The sequence below is a fragment of the Prionailurus bengalensis genome, chromosome A2 (genome assembly GCF_016509475.1).
Source record: "Prionailurus bengalensis isolate Pbe53 chromosome A2, Fcat_Pben_1.1_paternal_pri, whole genome shotgun sequence".
Lineage (NCBI taxonomy): Eukaryota > Metazoa > Chordata > Mammalia > Carnivora > Felidae > Prionailurus > Prionailurus bengalensis.
This window is the reverse complement of record NC_057348.1, coordinates 72,961,953-72,986,377: the sequence shown is the minus strand read 5'-3', so window position 1 is coordinate 72,986,377 and position 24,425 is coordinate 72,961,953. Positions and strand designations below refer to the sequence as shown.

General features: G+C 39.1%; 1 protein-coding gene across 1 annotated transcript in view; it reads left to right on the top strand.

The window, feature by feature from the left end:
- Positions 1–24,425, top strand: part of SUGCT (succinyl-CoA:glutarate-CoA transferase) — a 774,528-nt gene that overhangs the window by 309,757 nt on the left and 440,346 nt on the right. Inside the window, exon 10 of the mRNA XM_043588522.1 lies at positions 23,474–23,545. Coding sequence (XP_043444457.1) covers positions 23,474–23,545 — 72 coding nt within the window. The remainder of the gene's footprint in view (positions 1–23,473; positions 23,546–24,425) is intronic.

The following is a 24,425-nucleotide window of genomic DNA, read 5'->3' as shown; positions in this document are numbered from 1 at the left end:
CTGTCAGCACAAAGCCCAATGTGGAGCTTAAACTCACAAACTGAGATTACGACCTGAGCCGAAACCAAGAGTCAGATGCTTAACAACTGAGCCACCCAGGCGGCCCTTAAGTTTTTATTTAAATTCCAGTTTGTTAACATACAGTGTAGTATTAGGTGTACAATTAGTGATTCAACACGTCCTTACAATACCTGGTGCTTATCACAACATGTGCACTCCTTAATCCCCATCATCTATTTAACCTATCCCTCTACCTACCTCCCCTCTGCTAACCATTAGTTTGTTCTCTATATTAAAGAGTCTGTTTCTTGGTTTGCCTCTCTCTTTCTTTTTTCCCGCTTGCTCATTTGTTTTGTTTCTTAAATTCCACATATGAATGAAATCATATGATATTTGTCTTTCTCTGACCAGGCAGAATATTTTTGGTTGGAAGTTGTTGTTTTTGTTTTTGTTTTTTTCCTTTTAGTACTTCAAATATGTCATGCCACTCCCTTCTGCAAAGTTTCTGCTGAAAAATCTGCTGGCAGCCTTATAAGGTTTCCCTTGTATGTAACAAGTTTTTCTCTTGCTAATTTTACAGTTCTTTCTTAATGTTTAATTTCTGATATTTTAATTACAGATATTCCTCTGGGCACCTGGGTGGCTCAGTTGGTTAAGTATCCAATTTTGGCTCAGGTCATGATCTCACGGTTCATGGGTTTGAGCCCCAAGTCAGGCTCTGTGCTGACAGCTCAGAGCCTGGAGCCTGCTTTGGATTCTTTGTTACCCTTTCTCTCTGCCTCTCCCCCACCGCCCTCCATCTCTCTCTCAAAAATATATAGACATTAAAAAAAATTTTTTTTTTTTAATTTTTTTTTCAACGTTTATTTATTTTTGGGACAGAGAGAGACAGAGCATGAACGGGGGAGGGGCAGAGAGAGAGGGAGACACAGAATCGGAAACAGGCTCCAGGCTCTGAGCCATCAGCCCAGAGCCCGACGCGGGGCTCGAACTCACGGACTGCGAGATCGTGACCTGGCTGAAGTCGGACGCTTAACCGACTGCGCCACCCAGGCGCCCCCAAAAAATTTTAATTACAGATATTCTTTGACTTATGATGGAATTATGTTCTGATAAACTTACTGTAAGTTGAAAATGTCTTCAGTCAAAAATACATTTAATACACCTAACCTATTCAACATCATAGCTTAGCCTTGCCTACCTCAAACATGCCCAGAGTAGTTATATCAGTGTATAGTTGGGCAAAGTCATCTAATGCAAAGTCTACTTTATAACAATGTGTTCAATAACTCGTGTAATGTATTGAACACCCACTGTACTGAAAGTGAGAAACAGAAGTGTTGTAAGTATATCAGTTGTTCTTGTGATTGACTGGCAAACTGCTAGCTGTGGCTTGCTGCTGTCACCTAGCATCATGAGGGAGTATTACACCATATGTCACTAGCCTGGGAAAAGATCAAAATTCAAAATTTGCAGTACAGTTTCTACTGAAAGCATATCACTTTTGCACCACCATAATGTCAAAAAATCATAAACTGAATTGGCATGAATTAGGGACTGCCTGTATAATGTGGTGTCTTTGGTATGGATCCCTTTGGGTCCATTTTGTTTGGAAATCTCTGTTTCCTGGACTTAGATGTCTATTTCCTTTTCCAAATTTCAGAAGTTTTCATCTATTATTTCTTCAAATAAGTTTTCTGCCCATCTCTTTTTCTCTTCTCTTTCTGGGACCCCTATAATGTGGATGTTATTCCACTTGATATTTTCCTATGGGGCCCTTAAGCTCTCTTCACTTTCTAAAATTCTTGTTTTAGGGGCGCCTGGGTGGCGCAGTCGGTTAAGCGTCCGACTTCAGCCAGGTCACGATCTCGCGGTCCGTGAGTTCGAGCCCCGCGTCAGGCTCTGGGCTGATGGCTCAGAGCCTGGAGCCTGTTTCTGATTCTGTGTCTCCCTCTCTCTCTGCCCCTCCCCCGTTCATGCTCTGTCTCTCTCTGTCCCCAAAATAAATAAACGTTGAAAAAAAAATTTTTCTTAAATTCTTGTTTTATCTTTGCTACTCTGCCTGGGTAAGTTTCATTGTTTTTTCTTTTAGGCCAGTGATATATTCTTCTGCTTTATCCAGTCTTCTTTGTAGCCCCTGTAGTTTATTTTTCAGTTCAGTTATTTTATTCCATCAGTTCTGTGACTTGTTTGGTATTGCATTATTTTTTTTACGTTTAAAAATATTTTCTGTATCTTTGTTGAGGTTCTGACTGTGTTCATCCATTTTTCTTCTCTAGTGTCTTAAGCATCTTTATTACCATTACTTTGAATTCTTTATCAGGTAGATGACTTAATTCCCATTTCGCTAATGTTTTCTTTACAGTTTTTGTCTTATTCTTTTGTTTGGAATGTATTCTAAGTCTCCTCATTTTGCCTGATTCTCTGTGTAGTTTGTATGTATTAGGCAAAACAGCTACTTCTCCAAGTCTTAAAGGAGTTGCCTTGTATAGGAGATGATATGTGGGGCCTAGAATCACAATTTTCCCTGGCCATTAGAGCCAAGTGCTCCAGGGGGCTCTCCTGCATAGGCTGTGTGTGCCCATCAGCTATGATGTGGCTGCTGTGGAGGGAGAGCCATTGTACTCCCAACTGTGCTAGCAGGTTAGAGGAAGACTGCCATAAAGGCACCCACCAGTGTAGGCATTATCAAGGTATGGTGTGATTGCAAAATGGTACCCATTAGCACTTTTGTCCCTGGAAAGGGTCCCAACAGGTTCTTGTGTTTCTGACAGTCTAAGATTTGCAAGTAGCTTTCCTTCACATATGATATATGGTCTAGGTGCTTTTCAAACTGCTGCTTTTGTGCTGAACCCTGCCTGGCCTGAGTCTGCATACAAGCCCTTTAAGGGTAGATTCTTCATCCCGTACAGTTTTATGGTTCTCCTGGACGTAATTCCCATTGGTTTTATGTTTCATGGTCTTGACTCTCCAGTTCAGGACTCAAGGTTGGGGTACCTGATACGGAACACAAACCCCTCAACCTCAGGGGAAAGTTCATATTTTTGAGATCTTTCCAGAAAGTGAGTCACCATGCCTGGGGTGGGGTTTTTGGCAAGGACATGAATCTGCCTCTCCTACCTTTCTTATAACACAAATCTGGTGGTGATGAATTTTCTTAGCTTTTGTTTATCTGGGAAACTCTTTATTTGTCTTTTATTTTGAAGGACAGTTTTGCTGGGAATCCTAGTCTTGGTAGTCAGTTCTTTTATTTCAGCATTTTGAATATATCATCCCATCTCTTGTGGTCTGTAAGATTCTGCTAAGAAATCTGCTCATAGTCTTATGGGAGCCTGTTTGTGTGTGATGAATTGCTGTTTTTTTTTTATTCCTGCTTTCAACATTCTCTTTTTGTTTTTGACTTTTGACATTTTAATTATAATGTATTTTGGTATGGACTTCTTTAGGTTTACTCTAGTTGGATTTTTGGGGGGAAGGTGTGGCTTCTTGAATCTGGATATCCATTTCTTTCCCCAGAACTGTGAAGTTTCTTTTTTAATTCTTTTTAATGCTTTGTTTATTTTTGAGAGAGAGACACACACACAGAATGTGAGCAGGGGAGGGGAAGAGAGAGAGACACACACAGAATCTGAAGCAGACTCAAGGCTCTGAGCAATCAGCACAGAGCTCGATGCAGGGCTTAAACCCATGAACTGTGGGATCACAACCTGAGCTGAAGTTGGACGCCCAACAGACTGAGCCATCCAGCCCCCCCCCCCCCCCCCCCCCCGCCGCCAATTTGGGAAATTTTAATCATTTTCTCTAGTAACCCTTCTGATCCTTTGTTTCTCTATTCTCCTTCTTGGGACACTTATAAATGTATATTAGTCTACTGGATTGTGTCTCATAAGTTCCTTATGCTTTCTTCATTCTTTTTTCCTTTCTTCTTCTGACTGGATAATTTAAAATGACCTATCTTTGAGTTCACTGATTCTTTCTTCAATCTGATCAAGTCGACTGTTGTTCAATTAAGTGAACAACAAATTCTTTGTGTGTCAATTCAGTTATTGTATCCTTTGGCTCCAAAATTTTAATTTGGTTCTTTTTTTTATATTTTCCATGTTTTTGATGTTAGTCTATTTTGTTCATACATTGTTTCCCTGAGCTCATTGAGCATTCTCATGATGGTCATTTAGTATATTATCAAGTAACTCATATTATACCCATTTCTTTAGGATTGGTTTCTGTAGATTAATTTTGTTTCTTTGATTGGACCAATATGTCCCTGTTTCTTCATGTACCTTATATCTAACTTGGTGTTGGGATTCATGTACTTGAAAAAACATAGCTAGCTTTCCAGTTTTTATGGGCTGTCTCTGTTCAGGGAAAGACCTTTACCAATTATCCTCGCTAGATATTCTGGGGTTTCCTGAAATCTTTTTGGTGGGTGCATATTCTCTGGACTGGTTTATGTAGAGTCAGAGGGATTTGCTAGTTTTATTTTTCAGGAGCTCATAATCTTTTGCTCCCTCTGGCATCTGTGTGCATTACTGCAGTTTCTCTAGAAGTGACACAAATTCCTAGCTCTCTTTTATCCTCATTCTATCCTGCCTCATCACCCCCATTCCTGGCCCCAGCTATCTAGTGTATGTTGTGTCAAATCAGTGCTCCGAGACTGGAGAGACAGAAACCAGTCCCTTGAGCAGCCCCTGAGGAGCCAGAATATTGATGCACACTCCACTCCTCTTTCCTACCCTTTGAGTGAGAGGCCACTTCACTATGTTGGCCTCTATCTGTTGTACTGTTGTTCCTCTGAAATAGTAACAGGACACCCAAGTATCTTTTTCCATTTGGAATCCTAAGGCATCTAGAGTATGCTGTGTCCTATAAGTGTTCTGAGACATGCAAAATAGAAACTAGTTCCTTGGGCAGCCCCCTGAAAATTTAGAAAATTATACACAGTCTCCAACTCTTTCCCTCCCCAAGGAAAGCCAGGAGTTAGGAGTTTTCTTTCACTTTTTCCACAGTGAAACAGGGGGAAGGACTATGATGAGAGAGTGTGTGCTAGTCCAAACCCTCACTTTCATTCTCAGCAGCTCACGGCCCAACATCGTTCTTGTTAGCACTTAGATTCAGGCACGACAAAAACCAGTTCCTCAGGTAGCCCTTCAGAAAGTCTGCTTACTGGACATACATTTTGTTTTTTTCTTTCCCTCCCCAAGGAAAAGCCAGGAGCTGGGAGTTTTTGCTCAACAATGCCTCACTGAGCTGGGGCAGGGAGGGAATATGGCCAGTAAGTTCTACAGATTTTCCTGCTGGCTTTGATGTGATTGGTTTCACACTCACATGGGGTGCAGCAGACTTTTAGCCATTTTTCTGAGTTTCTCACAAAGGAAATTGATCTATGTATTGTTATTGAATCAGTGTTTCCATGGGGGGTGGGCAGCTGGAGCTTCCTATTCTGCCATTTTGCTGATGTCATCTCACATCTTTAAGGGAGATCTTAGTGATTCATTTCCATTCCTGCTACCACCACTCCTACTATTAACTGCCTCCCTTCTTCCTCCTCCCCGCCTTCTCCTTTTTCATATTAGTGCTTTAGGTTAACTCATATGTATTTTCTTTCCTTTTTCACAATTCCTTTTTGTATTTCATTTCTTCTAGATTCAATTTCTGACTTCCTAAAGCATATATTTTAGAAATTGCTTAGTGAGGATCTGGTGGTGATAAGCTGTCTTAGATTTTGCTAGTCTGAACATAACTTTATTTCAAGATCATTCTTTAACAATATTTTAGCTATGTATAAAATTCTTTGTTAACAGTTATTATACCCCAGCTTTATCATCTGACTTCTATAATTGCTATTGAAGTTTCTGCTACTGGTGTAAATGATATGCTTTACAGGTATTCTGCCCTTTTTAAAAAATGTTTATTTATTTTTGAGAGAGAGAGAGAGAGAGAGAGAGAGAGAGAGAGAGAGATCACAAGCAGTAGTGGGGGGGCAGAGAAAGAGGGAGACAGAAAATCTCAAGCAGGCTCTTCACTGTCAGCACAGAGCCTGACCAGGGGCTGGAACTCATGACTCATGAGATGACAACCTGAGCTGAAATCAAGAGTCAGACGCTTAACCAACTGAGCCACCCAGGTGCCCCTGTCTTTTTCATTTGGATGACTTTAACATGTCTACTTTGGCTTTGGTATTCTTCACTTTTACTGTGGTATATCTGATTGTCCATTTCTTTTTGTTTGTCCCACTTGGGATTCATTGAGTTTATAGGATTAATTAATTCTGGATATTTATCTTTTATATACTGTGTTTCCCCCATTATCTTTGTCTTTCCATCTGTAATTGGAGAATTTCATTTTAACCTTCTCTCTCACTCTCTCTCTCTTTTAGAGGAGAAAGAGAGCATAGGAAGAGCTGGGGGAGAGAGACAAGGAGACAGAGAGAGAGAGAGAGATAGAGAGAGAGAGGGAGGGAGGGAGAGAGAGAGAGAGAGAGAGAGAGAGAGAGAGAGAATCTTAAGCAGGCTCCACACCCAGTGTGAAGCCCAGTGTGAAGCTCAATCTCACAACTGTGAGATCATCACCTGAGCCAAAATCAAGAGTCAGATACTTAACTGACTGAGCCATCCAGGCACCCCAACCTCCTTGTCTCTTAATATCACTTTTATAGTTTTGATCTCTTCTTTCTGCTTAATTCTATCTAGCTTATTTTTCAAAATGTCTGTTTCAGGCAACAATTCTTATTTCAGCTTTGAATTTTAAATTTCAATGATACTTTTATTTTATTTTATTAAAAAATTTTAATGTTTATTTTTGAGACAGAGACTGAGCACGAGCAGGGAGGTGCAGAGAGAAAGGGAGCTACAGAATAGGAAGCAGGTTTCAGGCTCTGAACTGTCAGCACAGAGTCCGACGTGGGGCTTGAACTCATGAACTGTGAGATCAAGACCTGAGCCGAAGTTGGACGCTTAACCGACTGAGCCACCCAGGCATTCTCCCAATGATATTTTTATTTTAAAAAATGATATCTTGTTCTTTCAAAAATGTACCTTTTTAAAGAGTAACTTCTACTTTCCTCATATGTTTGAAACTATACTCCATTAAAAATATTAGCCATGCTTATTTTATATTTTATTTCTAGAAATACTGTTATCTGAAGATCTTATTATTCTAATTCTGCTTTTTATTGTTGCTTCCAACTCTGGTTCATGGTAGCTTATTTCCATGTATAATGTTGCATTATAGGCTCAAATACAACTGGGCTATCTCAGTGAAAATCTCCCTCAATTTCAGTTGAGGGTTTCCTTCTAAATAGGATTTGTATTTGTTTCTTGCATAGTAACTGAAGGCAGTAGAAAGAAGAACTGGTTTTCTATTAATTTTTTTATTTTTTGTGATCCATGCCTTTACAGATAAATTCGAACCTCTTTAAGGAAAAGCCATGATTAGGATTATTCAGGGGAGTCTTTTTTTCTCTCACCTTTTCTTATGAATGGATCTTTCTCATTTACACTTTTACTGGTAAAATAGCCCTTTATGTGTCCCAGCTTTATGAGGGTGTTCCCTTGATGCAGTTTCTCAACTTGTCCCGGTCCTGGTTTAGACTTGATTACCAACTTTGGTTAATTTAGTACAAGAGCTTGGGAGTGGGTCGGTGTCCGAAAAAGAATTCCTATAGAAGTTATGGTTGAATCTCTGCTAGTGAGTGAGGTCACAGTGCCAAAGGGTAAGGAGGAGGGAGAGAGGTCACCTGAGGAAGAAAGCTCAGGAACCCCCCCAGAATGGATGGGGTTGGAATCTGAAGGAAGTAAGATTGTGTAATTTCTCCCAATGGTAAAATGGGAGGTTTGAGGACAAAGAGATAAAGAAAGGTGAGGACTTTGAGAAAACATATTGTGATTAAGATGGCGTTTGACAGTAGTTTTGCTGGCATTCTGGGATGGGCACCATCCCAGGGATGGAGGGAAGGGGTAAATGGTAAGGAAATGGAATTAGAGAGGGACCCTCTGAGTCCCTTTTGCTCTGAGAAGCAAAATAATGTATTGTATGCAGTGTAAATAATTAAACACTAAATGTTATTATTATTTATTTAGTGACATATAATTAACATATAATGTTATATTAGTTTCAGGTACAAAAGATAATGATTCAACAATTCTATATATAACTCAGTGCTCACCACAATAGGTATAGTCACCTGAATTTTAATTTTTAACATTTAGAGAGGTTCCTGAAGAACTTAAACTATTTAGTCTTTGCACATGTCCTTCTCTCCTCAGAGCACCAGATTTACAAGATTTCAAGGTCATTAAAAAAAAAAAACTACCCTATCTAAATAATTAGCTATCATACTTAAAAAAACTGAACTTATTGGGTGGAAAATATAGATTAAGGTAAAATAATTTATAGCATTTTTTTTTTGAGTTTAGCCAAAGCCTTTATTTAGGGACTTGTATAAAATTTCAAGCATGGTTTATCCATTAGGGGATAATGTTAAATCAGACTTTAAATCAGTTATTTTGTGAAACTAACCTTGAAGAAAATGAAAGATAACAGTTTGTAGGTTCTTCTGGATGACAGCAGGGTCTTTGCTCCTTTAAAGATCTGACAGGTTCATGTTGTTCTGTGGAACACTCTTTTGGCCCTTTTCATATTGTTCTGTGGAACACTCTTCTGGGAGAAATTAATGGGTATGCTTAGAAAAAAGGGTTTCATGAACAAACTAATTTGAGGAACTTTTTAAAGACTCTAGGCCTCTTTTGGAGATTCGTAAATTCACTATCACATTAAGGGTTTTGAAAAGTAGAGTTTAAAAAGCTGTTGAACTTGCGTTTCTCAAACTTATTTGAGTGGAGAAATGAAAAAGTTTGTATGTGTGTGGTGCTGAGAGAGAAAAATAGAAAGAAGGCTATTATTAACACTTTATGTAACAGTGTTTTGTGGAACTAGTTTGGGAAATACCTGTTTAAAATCTCTAGTAAAAGGAAAAGATTTCAAATAAGTATAAAGACCTCCTTTATATCAGGCCCTGTGCTAGGCAAATAGACATTGAGTCCATAAGATATTGACCCAGCTTGTTCACTGCTCCCCAAAACTCTGCTCTGCTAGAGAACTCCAGTTATCTATTGATCCTCAATTTGCACCATATAGCACCATTTAGGAAATCTATGATTAAGTCATTTTTGGTTCTAACAAACAGAAATGCAGTCAAGATAATTCTGATAAATAGAGATGAGGTGGATAAAAGGGAGGTCATTGTAAGGCTATAGAGATTTTGCAGAAACAAAAGTATAGTTTGGTTTCATGAAAATCAGGGTACTATCAGACATGGAGCAGTTGCTTAGTCCTTATCAGTTTCCTTTGTGTAGTCTAGTCTTTTGTCTCACTTGTAGTCTGTCTGAGGCTTTCTTACTTACTTACGTAAGCCTAATATGGCCATTTCAGCCCCATCTCCACATGACCTTTTGAATTCTCAAGTTGATGTAATTGATTCCTGTCCAATGAATCTATTAGCTGGCTTGGGAATGGTATCCACACTATTCTAGTCAACCAGGGGTGAGGAATGATCAGTCACATGAAGAATGAGGTTGCTTCTTCAAGGGGTGAGGGTTGGGATGGAATGGAAATTAAACATATTTAATGCAATTGGGATGAAGAATTGTAGTGTTTGAAGAGACAGGGAATGGTAAGTTATTTCCAGCACATTCTGTTATTATGTGTAAAAATTCGTATGTAGGATAAGTTTCCACCTTCATTTGTAGAACATGATATCCAGAGGAACTAAAATATAAATTATCCAAAATAGATAAATAAACTCTAAAATAAAACAGAATCTCCTGCTACCTTTGAGTTTTTAACTAAAATGACCTGTTAATGTTGACAGGGATGCACAGAAGTACCAAATATGTTCTGTTAAGTGCTTATGTCGAAGACCAGAAAGGGATTATTGCTTCTTTCACCTTCTGACCTACTAGAAGGACTACTGAAAATTCTTTTCAGGTTGTTTGTAAGAATGCTGTGCTGTTAAGTTACTTTGGAAGGGACAACTTCTTAGTTGGTCTAAAAGAACCTTGTATAACACTCTCATGACTCAGTCACGCCCTATGTGCCCATGTGAGTCCAACTCTTTTGGGTCACCAGTGATTGAAACAGGAATGTACAGAATAGTATTCAGAATGCATCTTGTTTTTTCTTGTGTATTTCATGAAATGTAAATGGTTGAGGTACATTTTGAGATCTCTGATCTCTAGTGATTCAGCATGGCTTCTTCTGCTGAACAAGTCTGAGCTCATTTCCCCCTGCTTCTTGTAGCCATACGTGGAAGGGTCTACTGACCTTTCCACCGACAGATTCAGACTTGACTCAGCATCTAGATGCAAGAGGACTTGAGACAAGAAGTAATTAATCCATGTTCAATTCTGATAATTTTGCCTTCTGATTATTAGTTTTCAAGGGAGAAAATTTATGGAGCATTTAGTCTTCAAAGATACTGGCTTCTAATATAGTTCTTTCTCACTGTATAGTGGCAATATTATCATCCTGGTGTCTACCTTAATCTTCCATGCACTTTAGATGGCTTACGTCAGGCTTTCAGGTCCTGATAATCCAGAGAAGGAGTAGGTCCTTTGAGGGACCAGTCCAGACCCTGGAATATGGCAATCTCATCAAATTCCTAACAGCTACTTATAGCCTACTGCTTTTTCCATCACTTTCCTTAGAAATGTCTACATATATTTAAGACAGAGCTTTCCCCTGTGCTTTTTCTGACTCTTGAGTTAACTTGTTTTAGATACTTGGTTATCCCATGAAGGCTACATTTTACCTGTTCCTGTGAGTTAGCAGGTCCTTCTTAAAGTGCTTATTCTCCACCATGTTAAGCCATGTAGCTTCTCGTGATCTTTAGACCAAGCCCACAGATATTTTGAGAATCTGTATACTTTGATTCCAAGCCTCTGTACAGGAACTCATTTTATATTGGGTGGAAAATAAATTTTAATTCCAGTTCATGTCCAATGACTTGGTAATAGCTATGTGGAATGTTTCTTGGGAAGAATACTAAGGATGATCCTATATGCTTCAAGACAGAATGGGTACTGGATTAGGGTGATAATGGTGGAATTGGTGGTTGGAGGTAGTGGCAGTATGCATGGATCCTTGCCCCATGACAATATGCTAAGGAGATTTCTCCTCACCATCCTACAAGATAGCGACTTGCAAACATCACGATGGGTTAAGAAACCCTTGGCTATGAGTATTAGGGAGATAAGGGAAGAGATCTTTCAGACAACTAAATGGTCTTTGGAAAGGGACATTGTGAAGGGGCTAAATTTTGACCATAGAAAGAAGGAGGAGTACTTAATTAGGGGGACTAAGTCCCTCATTGTTCCAACTACAGGACATATCTGGAACTCCTTTTGGAATTATATTCTTCATCTCCCCTAAAACTCAGTCTTCACCTTTAAATTTAGGCAGTCATCTCTAAGGAAGGACGTTTGCTGTGGGAATTGATTCTTAGTGTGTTTGCCATGCTCAGTAAGCACCATCTTCGAGTCCTTGACATTTTCTCATCTCTTCTACTTCTTGCTTCCCAGTTTTGCTGCCATGCCTTTTTTATAGTGAGTAATGGTTCATGAGTTGCCTAGTTTGCTGTTATTTAATGTTAATACATTGGCTTTCATTTAACAAAATGTATTGAAGCCTGCCATGCCAGACATAATCCCAGATATTAGGTATAACTACCATGGGCTCTAAGTTCTTATATGCCAGCCGGACTCCCGTGCTTATAGGAACTGTCATTGATTCATATATCTTTGTTCAAAGTCTTGGGCTTCTGCTTTTGTCTCTATTCTCTGAGCTTCTCGTCTAGTTAACTTCCTGTTTCCTGTCCCTCTAACTTTTGCTTTGTTTTCACAAGTCTTTGAGCCTCCTTCCCATAACTGGGACCCTATAGGCTCTATCTGTACATCTCAGTGGCCAACTGCCTACTGTAGGAACTTCAAGAATTATTCTGTCAGAATTTCTCACCCTATTCTCTACCTATACTCCCTTACTTTATCTTGCCAACTGCTTTCCTGAACCATGCGTATTTAAACTTTCCATACTCTGCGCTGAAATTCTGCTGTCAACTGGACCTGTACCCCACTGCCTTGCTTCGGGTGTAGTGGGCAGGTCTCATGTCAGGGCCTCCCTCCTCCTAATCCTAATCGCTTATGTTTTGTCATTGATGAATCTTGAGACATGATGGAATTAAAATATGTTTGGAAAACCTTATTGGCAATCTGCTCTATAATCCACATTAAAATATTCTCATTGTAATTATAATTAATATCCTTTTCTAGCTTGATTTTTGGCTTGAAAGTGAACTATGGTGGCATCTTGAATAAAGTTCTGGTCTATGAATGAATGCCTTAAACTAGTCTGAAATAAATGTAGGCTCATTTTCAGAAATGGTATTTTCATGGATGGAACATAACTCGTTGGGACTGTGATTGTTATAACATGTTTGAGATAAAGAGAAGTTTGAAAATGCTTAACACCTTGAAGTGCTCTGAAAAATCAATATGGACTTATCCAGAAATTTTTGGTTGTTGCTTTTGCTTGCCTATTTCAAATAATCTGGTTTATTATTCTTTATAATGAAATCAATTCAGGATCATCATCAAAACCAGTTTCTGGCCCATACTTTCCAAGGAAAGGAACCCCATGTGCCATTTTACATTGTGTCCAGGATGCACGATGACTCCATTTTTGCTAGTAGGCTTTCATGACAAAGGACTTCTTTTATTAAAAAAAAATCCATTGACAGTTTGGGAAGAATATTAAAAAAATTTAGACATTTCCCATTTTCTTCTTTGCACTTGCATAGAATCAGAAACTGAGTGATTGAAGATCATACATATGTTCAATTTGAAATGAGACTTAATTGATTTGAAGAACCTCCAGTATATTTTTGAACATTCAAATTTCCTGTGGAATCAGCAAATCCTGGCCTTGATCTGGGGTGGAAGGAAATCAGCATGTAATACCTCTGTAAAGGCTATTCTAAATTTCAAGGCAAAGATTTGTATTTAGAAATCGGTCTTCAAAATGGCGTTTTTTTTTCATGATGAAAAATGTACAGATGAAGCCGAATTGGTAGTAGGCGAGATTAGGGACTCCTGGGTTCATTTACCACTTGTTGCATGGTTTCATCCCATAGATGACACTGTTCTTGAGCTCTAAGTGGTTTGTGCCTCACTGCCATCTGGCTCAGCCAGCTTCGGCACCATAAGGTGAACTGAACTGTTTGTGGTAGGAAATAGTGCTCTATATTTGTCATGATGTACTAGCACAGACCCAAAGTCGGTAACTGCTTGACATTCCAGAAAACATTCTCATGGCAGTGAGTTGAACTTCATGGAATGTCTTTTTCCAGTGGATGATGAAGTCATTTAGCAATAGTTACCTTTTGTGGAAGAAAATCTTGTTAAAAATTAGGTAGCCCTGGGAGACCCAAGAGTTTGAGGGCTTGTTTTTGAAGTAGACACAGCACCACTTGTATGTACTTTATTTAGACGAGAGGAAATACTGATGCATCAATATGGTAGCTTAAGAGAGTGACACAGGAAGTTTCAGTTTTTTTTTTTTCCTTTTTCCATTTGACCATGAAATATATTGAGTTGGTGCAGAACTTCGAAGGTCCTTCTGTGATTTTATCTGTAGCCAGCTCAATAATTAAGAGATCATCAATCCGGGTTAGCTGGCCTGGAAGCAGGGAAAGCAGAGCATTTCGGAAGCAGTAGACACTTCGGATTTACCTTCTTATATCTCTGACTTCATGTCTGCTCAGTATTCTCTATTCCTATATCTTCTATCGCCACCCCTGGGTCTCTCAGGTGTGGTCCTATTTCACCTGTGACACTGTTCTAACCAAAGCAATGAAACTCTGACTCCCCATGCCTTCTTGTCTTTACGTCTCCCAATTTGCTCGTAAGTGGTACAGTTTCTTTGGCACGTCCAGTCACTTGACCCATCAATATTTTCTCAGTCTGAGAAACACCTCTTCACCCAGGAGAGGAGGTTCATTGTGAACTGGAATGTGAAGAAAACTGTGCAGTTTCTGTGTGGTCTCCCCAGTGGTGAAACTTACCCTAGAGAAAGCACAACCCATGGTAATAAGCTTAATAAAATCTGGTCTTCTAAGAGGAGTGGCTTGGTTTTGGCCTTGTCCTTTTTCTGTTTTTTTTGTTTTGTTTTTGTTTTTTTGTTTCTCTTTTTTTGTAACTTTATGTATGTATGCACGTATGTATGTATTTTTAAATTTATATCCAAGTTAGTTGGCGTATAGTGCAAAAATGATTTCAGGAGTCCAGTGATTCATTCCCTATGTATAACACCCAGTGCTCATCCCAACAAGTGTCTGCCTTAATGCCCCTTACCCATTTAGCCCACCCCCCCACAACCCCTCCAGCAACCCTCTGTTTGTTCTCTGTATTTAAGAGTCTCTTATGTTTTGTCTCCCTCTCTGTTTTTATAGTATTTTTCCTTCCCTTCCCTTGTGTTCAGCTCTTTTGTATATAAAATTCTACATAGGAGTGAAACCATATGATATTTGTCTTTCTGTGACTGACTAATTTTGCTTAGCATAATACCCTCTAGTTCCATCCACGTAGCTGCAAATGGCAAGATTTTGGTCTTTCCAATTACCATGTAATACTCCATTGTGTGCGTGTGTGTGTTTGTGTGTGTGTGTGTGTGTGTGTGTGTGTGTGTGTGTGTATACCAAATCTTCTTTATCCATTCACTTGTTGATGGACATTTGGGCTCTTCAGTACTTTGACTCTTGTCAATAGTGCTGCTGTAAATATTGGAGTTTGGCCTTGTCCTTTTAAAACTATAGACCCCTGCTGCCCTCTCCCCCATCATTTCATGCAGAAGCAATGGTTTCTTGCCTCCTGAGGCCTAAATTCCTTATGAGAGAAACACCCTAGCCATGAGTGTTTTAGCCCAATTCGATGCTTTTGATGTGAGTTCTCCCTGGTGTGGAAAGCCCGCTGGCAGTTTGTGCATATGGCTTGTTGTCACTTACTTTGCTCAGTCTGGAGAGTGAGGCAACCAAGGGAATAAAGAGAGAGAGAGGAGTCTGTTGCAGAGTAGATGAGGGCCCAAGAGTCAGGATATAAGGGTTTAGAATACATAAAGAAGTTCCTTTTAGGTAGGATGCAATTATTTAATAATAATGATATTTATTGAATCCCAACCTTTTATTTATTTTTGAGAGAGAGAGAGAAATAGAGCAAGTCAGGGAGGGGCAGAGAGAGAGGGAGATGAAGAATCCAAAGCAGGCTCCAGGCTCCAAGCTGTCAAGCGCAGAGCCCAACGTGGGCCTCAATGCAGGGCTTGACGTGGAGCTCATTGTGGGGCTCAAACTCATGAACAAACTGTGAGATCACAACATGGGCCCAAGTTGGACACATAACCGACTCAGCCACCCAAGTGCCCATGAATCCTTGCCCTTAGCAGCAACTCGTCTATGGATCTTATGCTGTGGCCCTCCCACCCCACTGCATCTGCTTCACTTAAACAAGCAGTGAATGAAGCATTTTACATTCTGACCATCCACAGTCTCCTGTTCTTCCACCCTGCATGTACAATGACTTCCATTATTAAGTTCTTTGACTTCGTCAGGATTCCTTACCCACTGACACCTTTCCCTTTGCCCTATCACCTCTTCCTGTCTTTACCACCTTCTTCCACATCCAGATAGTCCATGGCTCATTACCCAGTAACATTCTGGCTAGTTTTCTGATTTTCCTGCACCTCTATTTTTTTTTTGTCATATTCGTCTGACACAACTCTAGTGAATGCAAATATCCATTTATTCTCTGTCTGTAACTGAGAGGTGATGGAGAATATCACTCAATTGGGCTTTCAACACAACTGTGTTTATCTGGTCACCTTGCTGTCCCACTCTCTTCAATGATATAATCTTCCAGTCTCATATATCCCAACCCTACTCTCAGTTGATGACCTTGCTCTTTATTCCATAAGAAAGTAGAAGCATCTAGTGGGAGCTTTCTCTGCTTCCCACCAACAAACCAACATGGGGCCTGCATTGCATCTGTGGTCATTCTGTGTGCTTAGTGCTTTGCTTATTCTTTTTCTTCACAACCAAATTTCCCAAACAGATGTTTGCACGTGACTTCCCCATTCCTGACTGTTACTTAGTCCCGATTCACTTCAAATTTCATTTGGTCCTCATTGTGACACCAGAACAGCCTTTGCTGAGGGAATGAAGACCACCTTGAGGGCATTTTTTGGTCCTCTTCTTACTCTTGTGAGTAACTCTGTTTCTGCTTGGACTTGAGATGGGGGTTGCCTTCCAACTCATCTCTTGCCTCCCCCCACTCTTTTTTTCCTACTCCATAGTCAAACTCTTTTCCTAAATGACTTCAACTATGTGATAGTTTCAGTTATAGATTATAATGAACAACTCTCAAGTTTTATCTACAGTTCAGACAAGTTCTAATCATTTGGAATTTCCACAGGAGTATCTCAAAAGCTCCTCAGAAAGCTAAATGTCCCCTGTGACATCTTGCAGTCGCTCAATCTTCAGCTCTTGACCATCACAGCCAAGTCATTACCAACTGCAGTATATTTTACCACGTAAATATTTCTTTTTTAAAGTTTTTAATTCTAGTTAATTAATGTACAGTATTACATTAGTTTCAGGTGTACGATATAGTGATTTGAAACTTCAAGACATCACCTAGTGCTTATCACAACAGGTGCACTTCTTAATCCCCATCACCTACCAAACCCATCCTCCTACCCCCTTCCCCTCTGGTAACCATCAGTTTCTTCTCTATAATTAATAGTCTATTTCTTGGTTTCTTTCTGTCTCTCTCTCTGTTTTCCCCTTTGCTCATTTTTTTGTTTCTTAAATTCCACATATGTGTGAAATCATATGGAATTTGTCTTTCTCTGATTGACTTATTTCACTTAGCATTATGCTCTCTAGCTTCATCGATGTCATTGCAAATGGCAAGATTTCATTTTTTGTTGGATGAATAGTATTCCATTGTGTATATACCACCTCTTCTATATCCATTCTCCAATCAGTGGACAATTGTGCTGCTTCCATAACTTGGCTATTATAATTAATGCTGCTTTAAATATTTCTTGAATCCATTTCTTTGCATCTCTCTTGTCAGGACCCTAAACTAATACATCATCATTTAAAAAAGTTTTTTGAGATAATTGTAGATGCATTTTAAGAAATAATAGACACAGATCTTGTGTACCCTTTACTCAGTTTACTCCATTGGTAAGGAGATGTCCTTTGATAGGTAAATGGATAAATACACATCCATACAATGGCATATTATTCCACACTAAAAAGAAATGAGCTATCAAGCCATGAAAAGGCTTGAAGGAGTCTTGAATGCATGTTACTAAGTGAAATAAGTCAAGCCAAAATACATCTGGTATGATCATACATACTGTATGATCCCAAGTATATGTAATTCTGAAAAAGGCAAACTATGGATACAGTAAAAAGATCAGTGGTTGCAAGGGGTTGGGAGGAGGAAAAGACAAATAGGCAGGACACAGAGGATTTTTAGGGAAGTGAAAATAGTCTGTATGATACTATGATGATGGCTACATGTCATCAGACATTTGTCCAAAACCATAGCATGCACAGCACCAAGCGTGAACTCTAATGTAAACTACAAACTTTGGATGATCAGACTGTGTCAGTGTAGGTATATCAGTTATAACAAATGTAACACACTGGTGAGAGGTGTTGATAATCGGGGAAGGCTGTGCATATATAGGAGAAGGAGGTATATGGAAAATCTCTACTTTCTGTTAAATGTTTTTGTGAACCTAAATGTAAAATTTATGTTTTTTTTTTTTAAAAAGGACATCGGAAGCATCCTTGTCATGATGTTGATGTTCTGTATTTTACTATATCAATATCAATATCCTGTGCTATTGCACTATAGTTTTGTAAAATGTCACCAATGGAGTAAACTGAGTGTTTTCTTCTGATCATACGTTCTCATTTCTTACAATATGGATGGGCTGAGAATTTTCCAAATTTTCAATTTCTGTTTCCTTTTTTCCTGAACGATTCTGTAAGTAATTTCTCTTTTTTCACATTGTACTATTGTTGCACCTTCATCATTTTGTTTAGAAATATCTTCAGCTTGGGAAGATACTTCAGCTTGGGTGGCCCAGTTGGTTAAGCACCTGACTTCCGCTCAAGTCATGATTTCATGGTTTGTGGGTTCGAGCCCTGCATCGGGCTCTGTGCTGACAGCTCAGAGCCTGGAGCCTGCTTCAGATTCTGTGTCTCCCTTTTTCTCTGCCCCTTCCCTGCTCGTTCTCTCTCTCTCTCTCTCTCTCTCTCTCTCTCTCTCAATAAATAAATAAACAAACAAACAAACAAACAAACAAACAAACAGGGGCACCTGGGTGGTTCAGTCGGTTAAGCATCCATCTTCAGCTCAGGTCATGATCTTGTGGTTCAATGAGTTCAAACCCCGCATCGGGCTCTGAACTGACAGCTCAGAGCCTGGAGCCTCCTTCGGAATCTGTGGCTCCCTCTCCCTCTGCTCCTCCCTTGCTCACACTCTGTCTCTCTTTGTCTCTCAATAAACAAATAAAGGTTAAAAAATTTTTTTAAATAAACAAATAAACATTAGAAATGTCTCCAGCTGAATACCTAATTTCATCACTTGCAAGCTCTACCTTCCACAAAAAACTGGAGCAGGAGCCTAGTCCAGCCCAGTTCTTTGCCACTTTGTAACAAGGATTGCCTTGCCTCCAGTTTCCAAACAGGAGTTCCTTATTTCCACCTGAGACCTCATCAAAATGGCCTTTCCTGCCCATATTTCTAAACATTCTGTTCAGCGTTCCTTAAGTATTCTCTAAGAAGATTGAAATGGTCTAAAGATGTTCTCTCCCCTTTTCTTTCTGAGCTCTCAACGGAATTGCCCTGAACAGTCAGTTCATAGCAATGTAGGCTTTTTCTAGCATAAACCCCAGATCTCTTCCAGTCTCTCTACCCATTGCCTGGCTCTAAACTGCTTGTGCACTTTTAGGTATTTGTTACAGTGGCATCCCACTCCTCAGTATCAGTTTCTTAACCCACTTGTGCTGCTATAACAGAACACGATAGTCTGTGTGGCTAAGCAACAGACATTTATTTCTCACAGTTCTCAAGGTGGGGAAGTCCAAGATCTGGGCGCTGGCAGATTTAGTTCCTGGTGGGGACCTACTTCCTGATTCACAGATGGCTATGTTCTTGTTCCTGCTAATCTTAAAAACAAAACTGTCAGTTATTTTATCAGCAATCAGCAAAAATGGCCTATTTGGGAATGACAGAGAACTACAACTTAGGACATGAAAGCTACAGCAAAACCATAGGCAAGTCCAAAAAAAAAAAGAAGGAGAGGAATGTCATTTTATGGAGATGAAGGGGGAAGTTGGGAGAATTTGTTTTGAATGAAAGTCTATTGGAGAAAAGCAAGAGTTCTGAGTGATGATGGTCTCTCATTGGCTGAGTTGCAGGGGCAGTTGATCTCTTGTGGAGGATTAAGTGGACAAGCCACCTTTGAACCACATGGGTGTGAATGGCACGAGTCCGTGTACACTTGGAAATTTTTCAATAAGTACAGTACAGTACTGTAAATGTATCGTACTTCCTTATGACTCTCTTAATAACATTTTCTTTTCTCTGATTTACTTCATTGTAAGAATCCAGTGTATAATACACATAAGATACAAAATGTGCTAATTGACTATTCATGTTATTGCTAAGCCTCATGGTCAACAGTAGGCTATGAGTAGTTAAGTTTTGGGGCGTCAAAAGTTACACGTGGATTTTCAGCTGTATGCGTGTGTGGGTTGCCATTGTTCAAGGGTCGATCGTACATGTTTCCTGTGAGGCCTTCCTTTCCTGTTGATGACTCTTGTGTTGGGGTCTATAATGGACAGCTATTCTTATAATTGACGCTTGTCAATTACAAGTGATACAGCTTTTCCTTTTAGTCTCCTGACTCCAGTTTAGTGACGTTTCCCTCTATTAATTTTCATACTCCTAATACCATCATATTGGGGTTAGGATTTCAACATGCGACTCTGGGACATAATTATTTACTCTTCAGCCAATGCTTTGTTTTTAAGTTTTTACTTAAAATATATTTATTAAATAAACACTGTAGGAACAATAACAGGGAACAAATAAGCATTTAAAGAACTCAATCTTACCTTTATCCTTATAAATCTATTTGATGATTTTTAATTGTGTTTGGTGCTCAGCCACTATGCAGTCTTCATTTTCCTGTGATCATTAACTGGTTATCTCTGCTTAAAGTTTTGAAAGTTTTATATTGATAAACACATATTTCATGGCATAGCTAAGGCTTAAGGAAGAAACACTTCTTCATTAATTAAAAGGGAATGAGGATGTCCAAAAATGTAAACTTGCTGAGTTTTATGTCACTAATCTAAAATTTTAAAGTTTATTTATTTATTTATTTTAAGAGGGAGACAGAAAAGAGAGAGGCTGAGCAGGGGAGGGGCAGGGAGAGAGAGAATCCCAAGCAGGCTCTGTACTCTCAGTGTGGAGCCTGACGTGGGGCTCAAACTCATGAACTGTGAGATCATGATCTGAGCCAAAATCAAGAGTCAGATACCTAACCAAGTGAGCTACCCAGGCACCTCTAAAATTTTGAAAATATTTTTTCACATTATACTTGGTAGCATACATTGTTACTTCATGTTACTTATTCATTTCCCAACTCAGATTTTCTCCAGAAAACAAACAAACAAAAAAAAAAACAAGCTGACAATCTGTGTACCTTCATAGTTATCAATGGTTTATTGGGGCATCTCTGTTCAAAATCCTTTGCTCCTCACTCATACCTCCATTGCAAATTCCCTTTCCATAGTTTTTTTTTTTTAATTTTTTTTTTTCAACATTTATTTATTTTTGGGACAGAGAGAGACAGAGCATGAACGGGGGAGGGGCAGAGAGAGAGGGAGACACAGAATCGGAAGCAGGCTCCAGGCTCCGAGCCATCAGCCCAGAGCCTGACGCGGGGCTCGAACTCACGGACCGCGAGATCGTGACCTGGCTGAAGTCGGACGCTTAACCGACTGCGCCACCCAGGCGCCCCACCCTTTCCATAGTTTGAGAAACACCAATGCATTGTTTATAACACAAACTTTGCTTTTGCCCTGTGAACAGGGAAGATAAACTTTTAAAATAGTTCATGTGATATCTTTTTAGTAGCATTCATTACCAAATCAAGCAAGAATGTAAATAGAATAAACCCCATTAATAATGTTTTGCCTGAGATTCATTTTAGCCATGAGTCTATTATATGGAAGCAGTTATCTGAGAGATTTATTACATTTTACGGCCATTTATTAATTGCCTAACATTCTTCAGATATCATGTTAGGTCTAGTAGGAAGAATAAAAAGAAAACATACCATCTTCCAGCTTCGGTTTCCCAGCACCAGACAACGGGACTTTCAACGATGCTGGAAATGCTCTTTATCTACGCTGATATGACAGCCGTGGCTTTTGAATGTTTGACATTGTGGCTAGTGGGTCTGTGGAACTGAGCTGCTACTTACATTTTTTCTTAATAACATCTCTACTGAGATATAATTGATACATCATAATTCACTCATGTAAAGTGTACATTACAACAATCTTGAAACATTTTCATCACCCCATCAGGAAACCCAGAACTCATTAGTGGTAGTGGTCACACCCCCAAATTCTCCCCATCTTCTCAGCCCTGGGTGGTCGCCAATCTTTCTGTCTCTATGGATTTCCCTATTTTGGACGTATCATATAAATGCTATCAAAATATGTGGTCTTTTGTGACTGGCTAATTTAATTTTAGTTTATTTAAATTTAATAGCCACATGCGGCTAATGGCTATTATAGGAAGCAAGTGAAGTGAAAGACCACATACAGATCCTGAAGGCTAAGAAGAAGATAATTCTGAGAAAGGGGAATGCGGAATACAGGTCAGAGATTGGAGATGAACCCAGATGGAGCCTAGTGATAAGACAGGTTCCTGGAGGAAGGGATGGTTAACAGTATCAAATAATACAGAGGGGTCAAGAAAGAATAGTTTCAGTATAAAGATCGGATAAAAATCCTGATGACAAAGGGCATTGGCATGTGGCGTTGATGAAGAAGTGTAGGCAGGTGGAATTTTGTATCATTCAGAGATGGAGGGAAGGAAGAAAATTTCAAGATAACCTGAGAAGGATAACAGGATTGATAGAAATTTTGTTTTGTTGCTGTTAATATTTTTAGTGTAGACGTGAGCCTATATGTAGGCAGAAAGAAAAGGATCTAGTCGGAATGAAGAGATTAAGGATGATTGAGCAAGGTTCTGAAGGATATGAGTGAGGGTGGGACCAGGGTTTTTAGTATAGGAGCAAGCCCTGGCAAGGAAGATTGAAGTCATCTTTCTCAGAGGCAGGAGTAAGTAAAGAAAGAGTAGGTGAAAATACAGAGTAATGTTTACATAGAAAAGAAGGAAACTAAAGGAACTCATTTAAGACAGTGGGAATGAGGCCTTCTGTGGGTAAAATTTGGTTCCTCCAACCATCACTGTGATCAAATGAGGAGAAGGGAGTTCTCCAGATGCTCTGGGAGGTGAGTGTATCAATATCTTATATTCTTGTTGCTGCTCAAATGAATGTGTCTCCTAGAAGCAACAAACATTTTCAAGTACATAAAAACCACATGAGGTTCAGAGATCCACATGTGTCAATTTTCACTTAATGAAAAGTAAATTGTCCAAAAGTTTACATATGAGATCTTCAAAGATAAAATGTATCAGTGTATGCATCCTCCCTTCCACCCTCCCTTCCTCCCTCCTCCCTCCCTGTTTCCTTCCTTCCTTCCTTCCTTCCTTCCTTCCTTCCTTCCTTCCTTCCTTCCTCCCTCCCTCCCTCCCTCCCTCCCTCCCTCCCTCCCATTCATTTATTTTTCTTTCAGTTTGTAGAAAACATTGTATCCTCTTGCTCCTTTCTCTCCAAGGAAAAATGGAAACAAACAAAATATAAAACTTTGGAAAAGCCCAATATTAATCCATACTACAATGAATACAGAATTTCATGTTATGCATTATAATAAAACTGTTTTAGTTTAATTTAGTATTTTATTTATTTTCCCAAGCCGTGTTACAACAGTTAGTGGAAGAGCCAGGAAGTGTTTTGAAAATCCCAAATTAAGAAAAACAAAACAAAACAAAACAAAAAAACCAACTATGCAAATATAAGAACAAAATCTACTAATTAATTAATATTTATTTAGTTAGTAATGTACTTTAGAACATGCTTTCTATATAGAAGTTTTAGAAATTAAAGCTAACTTTTATGGTATTTTCAATATATAAAGTTATATATTCATGTATCTATGTATTTGTATGTATGTATGTACTTATGTATTTATTGATTTCTTTTAGGCTTTTAAAACCAAGGATGGATATCTTGTAGTTGGAGCAGGAAATAACCAACAGTTTGCTACTGTGTGCAAGGTAATCTTGAATCACTGGGGTGGGCGGATGACCCGTGCAACAACTCGTTTTGTATACTGCCAGGAAAGTTCAGTTTTGCCTAGAACAATGTTGTTAAGTCTACAGCCAACTCCAGACCCCTTGCCTTCACGCCTAACAATGTGCCATTTTGATACATACAAGTGCTCGGGACATGGTCTGAATTAGCATTCTGACTATATGTTTTTTTCAGGTTATCTGGCTGTATTTTGAAATGAATCATAGTACATAGGAACCTAAATTATCCTCAAACAGGACCTGGCTACCAGTCCAATGAAAAAAAAAGGAAAGAAAAAAATGCACTAAATTTTTTTAAAATGTTTATTTATTTTTGAGAGAAAGAGACACAGAATGTGAGGGGGAGGGACAGAGAGAGAGAAAGAGAGAGAGAGAGAGAGAGAGAGAGAGAGAGAGAGAGAGAGAGAGACGGAATCTGAAGCAGGCTCCAGGCTCTGAGCTGTCAGCACAGAGCCCCATGTGGGGCTTGAATCCATAAACCAAACCATGAGATCATGACCTGAACCGATGTCAGATGCTTAACCGACTGAGCCACCCACGTGCCCCCAAAAAAATGCATTTTAAAGGGAATTTTATTGCCAGGATATTTTTCTTTTCTCTTTCCTTTCTTTTTTCTTTTTCTTTTTTCTTTTTTCTTTTTTCTTTTGTTTTTGTAATAACATGAGATCTAATTAGGCCCAAATACAGTATAATACCAAATTTATTGTATTAACCACTAGAAAACTAAAAACAACTTTTCACATTAGCTTTTAATTTTGCAGAATACCTTTCTGCAAAATTCATGTTTTAAGGTGTTAGCAATTAAGGTTATATTAAAGATGTTGCTACTCATTGGGTTTAAAAA